Source organism: Morone saxatilis, unplaced genomic scaffold, assembly GCF_004916995.1.
Source record: "Morone saxatilis isolate NCDOM2014 unplaced genomic scaffold, NCSU_SB_2.0 Contig15, whole genome shotgun sequence".
Classification (NCBI taxonomy): Eukaryota; Metazoa; Chordata; class Actinopteri; family Moronidae; genus Morone; species Morone saxatilis.
This window is the reverse complement of record NW_023339707.1, coordinates 12,635,923-12,644,358: the sequence shown is the minus strand read 5'-3', so window position 1 is coordinate 12,644,358 and position 8,436 is coordinate 12,635,923. Positions and strand designations below refer to the sequence as shown.

General features: G+C 38.3%; 1 protein-coding gene across 1 annotated transcript in view; it reads right to left on the bottom strand.

Annotated features, from left to right (window-relative positions):
* Nucleotides 1–3,178: 3,178 nt before the first annotated feature.
* fam3a (FAM3 metabolism regulating signaling molecule A) overlaps nt 3,179–8,436 on the bottom strand; it is a 5,808-nt gene continuing 550 nt past the window's right edge. The window contains exons 2-10 of the mRNA XM_035656970.1: nt 8,031–8,062; nt 7,833–7,940; nt 7,485–7,508; nt 7,247–7,373; nt 6,862–6,920; nt 6,711–6,761; nt 6,521–6,605; nt 5,153–5,279; nt 3,179–4,472 (exon numbers count right to left, since the gene is read on the bottom strand). Of these exons, the coding sequence (XP_035512863.1) occupies nt 4,374–4,472; nt 5,153–5,279; nt 6,521–6,605; nt 6,711–6,761; nt 6,862–6,920; nt 7,247–7,373; nt 7,485–7,508; nt 7,833–7,940; nt 8,031–8,043 (693 nt within the window). The 5' untranslated portion in view covers nt 8,044–8,062 and the 3' untranslated portion in view covers nt 3,179–4,373. The remainder of the gene's footprint in view (nt 4,473–5,152; nt 5,280–6,520; nt 6,606–6,710; nt 6,762–6,861; nt 6,921–7,246; nt 7,374–7,484; nt 7,509–7,832; nt 7,941–8,030; nt 8,063–8,436) is intronic.

The window sequence follows — 8,436 nt, the reverse complement described above, 5'->3', positions numbered from 1 at the left end:
AAAGAGAGACTCAATAGGCAAAATGACAACAAACATCACCACCCCAACATGTAGGCATCCCGTAGGTCGGTACGGTCCACAGCGATATACTTTCTTTCAAAGAAAAACAGCAGACTCAGCGCAGATAGCTATAGCTACACATCACTGTGAATACCAAATAATACTATTAACTCAGAATATATTATTTTTAGTTATTACTACTATATCCATTATCTTATTATATTATTACTTATTATTTAACCAACACTTAATTTAGCATGAATTCCTATCACTGGACTGTCTGCCTACTCAAAATTATTATAATATATATATATATATTTCACTATATCACCTCTGAAAAAAATAGCATTTAACACTTAAAATAAAAAAAGCCAATACATCACCATCTCCTGCTCCCGACAATTAGTCTTCATTCTTTCATAATAGGTTTCCATCAGCTGTTGACACTTTCCGCCGGCGGGTGTCAGCTTGAAAAATCCACCACCCGGACAGACTTCGACGAGCACATCGTCGCATACGACACAGTCGTGCTGCTTGACTCTACCAGATATACCCATTATCACATCCCTGCATACCGGTCTGTCAGGACTCTCGAGTTGTGCGTATCTGCCATTCATAGTCGACACATCCGAATTCACATAGAAATACAGCAAGCCTTATGTACACAATAAGATTCACTAACGAACGAGCATACCACGCCACAGACTCACACACCGACGAGCCTATCAGCAGCTTCTCGTGTCGCACTGAGCAGACGCCTCTGGTCACGCACAGCTCATCGACTGCCACTATGGGTCCTACCTCTGTCTATGCCTCGAAGGACAGAACCAAGAGCGCCGCACGTAATCGCACTCTCGATTAATCCCCACGAAGAGGGCGTGGCGGCCGCGTGGTTCAAGTTCACTCAAAGCCTCGTTATGTGATTCGATAGTTGCCGGTTTCAACCATGCTCCTCGTAAGATTCAGCCGCGGCGCAGCAGCCGTTCCGTTTTTTTTGGTAGCATTTTTTTGGTTTTAAAATCTGACACTGCAGAAAAAACTAATATTGGCAATTAAAAATCAAGTGTTGCTGCCAATCCATTGGCTTTATCTCAGTCCCCTAACCAAAATATTTATAACCAGCATATACTCTTTGGCATTACTTCGTATGGAAATTATTTAAGCTTTTTTTTGTTATTTCAATAAAAAAAACAGCAGAAGATGTGTAAACACTATTGGGCCTTTTTAAAGGGTTAACAAATCCACCAAATATAATAAAATGCTTGATATATATGTATATTTCAAGCTGAAGTAGTTCTAAAAGATTGACTCATTTAAAGTAGAAAAAAATATTGATTTATAAGATTTTTACAGCAGTTTTTGCGAAGGTGGAACAGATGTGTGATTTTTTTAAAGGAACCCCTAAGGGTTAAACCTAAAATGAGCATTCAAACTATTGTTTTTTTTACTCTATTATTGATATTAAGGAGCCTGTAAATTATATTGTCACATTGTTTATGGTTACTGTGGTATTTATTTTAGAGATCAGACAGATACATGATTATGAAATCAGATGTGACCACGCACACTGAAATAACTTTATTGTGATTTTATTTAAGAGATAAATAACATGGGTCACATGATCAGTCATGTGCCATCAGTCTTAATTTTTCATTTCAAAATGTTTTATATATTCTACAAATGTACAATACAAAAATACATATTGCAAAATGCAAAGGAAAATAAATTCAAGAACAGCATGATCAGTCTAACAGAATCACAAGAATTACACATTACATACAACAAGAAGAAGACTATTGTAAATGTACAGCTGAAATATCCTGTAGGTCCTACCACTGTCCCTCTACACCACTGAATGGGGAGGCCAGGGGACCTAGTGTCTCATCTCTCTCTAAGGGTCCAAATTACCTGTATAGAGAGATATAAGATTAGAGTATTTATGTCACAACAAACAGCTCAAATCCTGTGCTTCATTAAGTCCATGAGGTTCAATTGTGTTTAGTTCATAAATCCAAAAAGCCTCCCTTCTTAAGAGCTGGTTAATTAAATTGCCCCCTCTTGGCTTATTGGACTATTCATGTATATGTTTCTCCGTGCTCTTAGTAGAGGTCTTTTTATGGGTTTTAATGTAGAAATTATACTGTACTTGTGGGGCGGGGGACATATCAGACACATTATTGTTCCAAGCAGACTATTTGTGCTTATTTTATCTATACGTCTAGAAGGGATCTACGTAAGTATCCAGAGTTACCTAATACAAAACAACCACATTGAGCATTGTATAAATTATTGGAATATTATTATTGATGCATTTATTCAAGCAGCATTTCAATGTTGTCAAGGCAGAACTAATTTGAACTGCTTTACTGATCATATGTGGAAAAATCTTGACTTGAAAAGTAACTAGAGCTGTCAGATGAATGTAGTGAAGTAAAAAGTACAATCTCTGACTTGTAGTCGAATATAGATATATAAAATAGCATAAAATGGGAATGAGACACGTGGAGTGGAGGCTGTGAAAAGAAATTCCCGCCTCACATCTTTTAAGTACCTCTATTTTTATCTAATGCTTAAAATGTTCACAGAATTCAGGTTTTGCTGCTGTGACACTTAATTACCATAAGTGGAGTAATAGCATGCATCCCATCTAAAACTTTAATTGTGACATAAAAGCAACCAAAAAGACTAAATATAAATAAATATGAAAGTGGGCCCACATAATAGCACTAACTAAGTCCAGATAATAATCTTTGCATTAAACTACACTGTTATTCTAACTCAATAATTTACCTGTCCCTCTGCCTTTGAACATCACATAACCCACAGCTCTTAACACAGCTCATTTGTAAACACGCAACTGGAAATCACGATTTTTCCAACAACGCTTGAAGGCCCCACAACACATTTCAATATAACAATGAGACTGATGCTGTTTGTCATTATTACGTTCACAGTCTACCGATTCACCGAGCAACGCGGTTCTGCGCTGTCACTGAATTCACCGTCAAACCTGAAATCTTGTCCACCAGTCCCAGAGTTTATCCCCGTCAGCACATATGGTCAGTGAAGCCTTGAGCACAGTGAACCGAGTAACCTCAGAGAAGCTTTGTCTGTTGTCGCCCTCTGGTGAATTTCTTTAAGTATTCCAGTTGAATAAAACAAAAACAAAAACTACAGGAAATGTTGAGACATTTTTATTTATTAGCATTATTGTCACAATATAAAGACAGTGTAATGCTTTGTAGAAAAATCTTTTACATTTAGATTCGGACCAAGCAGCTAAAATTGAATTCTAACAATATACGTAAAACAATATTTAATTTTCTGTGCATTTCCTACATGTTAGGCTTGCAAGGAGCCCGGTGGATACACTCAACATCTTTAAAAACAAAACAAAAAAAAACGACACACACAACCACACATTTAGGCTGAATACTTCAAACAAAGCACTCAGTGGAAAGATGCTTGCAGGCCTGAGACAACATTACAACCACGGGCGGCGTTATGATAAACCAACACTATTGAGTCTGTCGTGTCCGTCTGTATGTTTTCCGATTAAGTGTTAAAATAAATAGTTTTATCACAGAAAAATGATCAACGTAAAGTTTGCCTAAATGTAAACATGGCAAGCAATAACTGCAGTGCATCAAGTTCTAAGGAAACAATGACAGCTAACACTAGTATTAACAATATTACTGAAATATATATCACAGGAGGAAAATATATTAGTGGATTTAAATATAAAATCTGCCCACAGACCTGGTGTTCAGTAGGACATTCATACTACGCTGTACCTCACATTTTTCCTATGCTGATGTGGCTCAGGTTTCCCATCGCCTTAGTGTGAACCCTGTTAGGTGTGTCTTTAGCCTGCAGAACATCAAGTTGCGCAGGTATTTAATGCTTCATATTCCTCCGTTTCAAGAATACTGACACCCTACAGGAAGGCTTACACAAATATGTTCTTTTTCCTACAATGGCTCTGGAAGACCTACACCAGCTGTGTTCATTCACTAGTCGCTGTACACTTTGGTCATCAAACATTTGTCCTCTCGAGTTTCCCTTCACCCAACACAAACATTTTTCTTGTTTCTAAAACATTACTTCAGCTCAAAGGCGGCTCACAAAGTTCAACACGCAAATCCTCTAAAACAGGTTCCAGCATTTAAAAAAAAAAATATATCAAGTCCCAGGACAATCCTCGCAGTCAGCTCATGTCTCTGCCACGAGAGGGATAATAAAATGTTGTTTGTGGCCTGGATCTTGGATAGTTTTAGTCATTCTGCAGTTCCCTGGCTTTCTAACAGTCATTTGAATCCACTGCTGTGGCTCCAGGTGTTTCTGTACTGTATGTGAGAGAGAATCAGGCACGATCATCCTTCCAGGGGTGCCCGCAGAGGAATACAGCCGTCCATCTCCAGAGACTCGGGCCAACCTTCATACTTGTTGCTGCTCTTACTGTTCTTCATGCGCTAATGGGAACAACCACAGGCAAACACAACTAATGTCAACAAAACAGGCCGGGATCAGCTCCTCACTGCATCGCAGCTGCTGGATGGTGAAGTGCTCCACTCATTGTTAATGTGGATGGGTAAGGGGAGAAGATCGTTTTCCAAAGCACACTAGAAGTTATTATACTCATAATTTCGGACTTTCTTCTAAGCACATGAATGCATCAAGCATAGAAGTTTTAAAAACAGCGCATTATGTAACATGCAGCATAATCCAACTCCCAACAAATTTGGATGGAAGGAAAATCCTAAATCTCAAATGCTACGTTCAGGTTTGGAAAATGCTCAGAACAGTCTGGTAGACATCACTACAGGACACATGATCACATTGGCCAGCTGGTAAAAACAAACCATATTGTTCATCATGTGCTGTCAAATTTACAAGCTAGAATTTGAATATTCAAAATGGCAATATGTTGTAGTATGTGTTTTTGTTTGTTACGAGTAGCATAAAGTGAACTACAATCTGAATTTTATTATACACCCTACGTTGTAAATGACAATAACCTTGAATATTTTTTATTTTATTGCAGCATTTGTAAGCAGTTAACTGTCTGCAAATTAGCATTGCATCAGATGAGCTGATGTATTCTGCCTATTCTTCCTGCCTCTGTTGAACATTAATAGAAACAGTAACATACCTGCTCAAAAGGACTCTTATTCTCGATGCCCTTGGCTCCTACAAATACCCAGCTGTCTCTAAAGGCCAGCTCCTTCACTGCCGTGCTCCCGAGCTCCTCAAACAGTCGCCGAGACTCATCGTTCAACCTGTCACCGGAAATGAGGAAATAAGGTAGAAGTTTAATGTCTATTAAAGCACCAGTGTGTAGGATTCAGTGGCAGATTGCAACCATATGAATACAGCTCAGTCTGTGTGTAGGAGAAACTATGGCCATGAAACTCACAAGATACACAAAAGGCCTTCTCTACAGTCAGTGTTTGGTTTGTCTGCTCTGGGCTACTGTAGAAACTGTAGAAGAGGACCAAGTCTTTAGATAAAAATGTCTCATTCTAAAGGTAACGAAAACACAGTGTTTCTTAATTTCAGGTTAACATCCACTAATGAAAACATACCTGTGAATATTATATTCTATTTCTGCCTATAGATCCTTTTAAGTGTTACACACTGGACGTATAAGAGGGTTGGCTGTTCCATTAAGCAAGACAGTTAATGCAAATGTAAAAACATTTCTCAGTAGGCTCCTCCTGGGCTTTGACAACATCTCAATGGCACTTTATGGCTCAACTCTGAGGTTTAACCACTTTACAACCCTGATTTGTTTCTAAGCTACAAAGCCTTTAACAAGGGATCTGTGAACATGAACATTGTCAGTCACAAATTAACCAGCCATCAGATTTAATTGAAATGCAACTAAAAACATTAAATGTAATTATGATTCCTGGCACCACAAGAACTCATTCTTGACTGCTCTGCTCACCTCCTTCAATGACAATTACAGTGTCCAAATGCTAATTTTCACATTAGGTTTTGTAGCATAAAACCTGATATGGTATTATTTATTCTCATTGTTTAAATACAGTTTAAAATATAAATATACATGCATCAAATTTCTTGTATGTGCGTGCATACAGGGTCAATAAAAGTGATTCTGATAGTTAACTGACAGCTGGTTTACCTACTCTAAGTTGTGGCAAGTTGTTTTCTGTGCTGTAATGTTTTTTTTTTTTTGTTTTACGTGAGATTTTAAAGATGAATTAATTGAATTTATTCGAACATAAAAGGTGAAGTTGACAAGTATCAGCCGTCGGTTTATGAAACTGGTTGGACATTGGCCCTCCAGTTCTTTAGCTATTAAAATGCTATTCTCTGTAGCAGTGGCACATATTTATTTTATTCAACAAAACATTAACCAAGTCATAAAATGAAATATACTTTATAGATACAGACTATAGCTGACAATTTATCAGTGAAAACTGCTGTGAAGTGCGTCTCAGAGGAAAAACGAGGCGTGTTAGGCTGGAACTGATAGCACATCGTGGATTCTTACTTTGTAGCTGGATCATCAAAGGAAGCCACGAACACGAGTGTTCCTTCATGGAGCGGCCGGAGAAACTTCAACAGGTCAGAAACATCTGAGAAAGAACATTAGATGAGCTATGTGTGGTTTATAGTTTGTTATTGCCAAGCCATATGTGCCAGATGTGCAATACTATACATTACTGTCTGGTTTCTATTACCTCCTGCCCACATATCAAAGTTCTTTGTGGTCAAGAGCTCTCCTGTCACCCCTAGAGCAAAGAAACATCAGGCAGATGTTAAAATAACACAGTTAACAGGAGTTTAAAATATTAACACCATCGGTTAAATGGTGGAAGATGACACTCTTACCATTGACCAAAGCTATGTTTAGTCCACGGCCGACATTGTTTTTCACACTGCTCACTAACCTGTGAGACAGAAACAAAAGAGGTTAAAGCACCAACTGCAGCACCTAAGAAGAACACTTCCACATTAACATTCATCTACACACTTATAAACGCTGCCTAGCACCAACTAATATAAAAAGGGTCAAGACAAAACCAAAGAAGTGGGGGACAGACAGTCTGAAACAATACTTGCATTCAGCTCCCCAGACAGACTTGGAGGCCTGGTTATGACAGCAAAGAGGAAAAAAGAACAGAGTGTGAAACCAAAAAAAAAAGAAACAAAGAAGAGAGACAGCAGGGGAGACAAAGACATAGATGAAAGGAGATGGGTAAGTGTTGAATCTCACATCTTGTCCTCCAGGCAGATTTTGGGCCCGATGACGTTGGCGGCACCAGACACCAGGCGGAAGGCCAAATGTTTTGGGGGACAGGGGGCTGAAAGTCCACATTTATACCGTCGAGGGCGGGTTTCAGCTAGAATATATGATACATTAGTCAGTGGTGATAAGGAAGATAATAAGGATGCAACATTATCACGATGATGCTTGAAAGGAAGAGTCATCCTATACAGTTTCTTGTACTTACCAGGAGTCGGTTCCTCACTTGCCCCTAAAAAAAATACACAATTTTCACACTCAGTTGAAGTTTCTCATATCAAAAAGGCTTTAATGTTATACACAGACACAACACCAAACATGCATCAAGACTAAACCCACTTACAACTTGTCTTTCGGGTTGCTACTAACAATAATTTTCTGTATCAATTAGTCGTTAGTCTCTAAATCGTCATCACTGTTTAAATTCCCAGAACTTGCCCAACGAACATTACAAAAGCACAAATATTCAAGTTTCAATTCAATAAACCTCTAGAGCCAACGAAAGTCAACTAATTGGCTGTCAATTAACTCATCATTTCAGAAGTACTTCTCTTACCGGTGAATAAATGCCGCACAGATGAACTACTCTCCCCTCCAAAGAGGGTGTTTGCTAGCAGCCAGGTGAGCCCCACCAATAGCAGCACAGCCACAGCTCTCAGGGGGCCTGTCAACAAAACAGGACATTCGAGTTCAGGGGAAGACAGACCTAACCAACTAGTTCCCACTGGAATGTAAAAGAAAATGTTTTACTAACCTGTTAACCTCATGGTTCACCGTATCATAGACCTGAAAGTAACAAAAAGAATTTCAGGCTGCAAAGTGTAGTTACATTTACATTTACAGAGACAAAAATAGAAACTGTAAAATAGAAATGACAAGTACAGTAAAGGAGAAAATATACCATTCAATGATGAAGTCTCAGAAGAATGCAATTATACCATTTAACTTGGTATACTTTTCTGTATTTATATGAATCTAAAGAGTTTATCGGATATGTGAAGTCTTCAAGAAAAATAGTGGCTGCTCTTTCAGTGAATCATACATTTAACCATTAAAATCAAAACTTTTAAATACTGTTAGTTGGTCTGGGGTCATTTTATTCCAAGTTTAGCATGTCATCTTCTGCACAAAGATTTGTGATAGTTGTTACAGTGAAGATT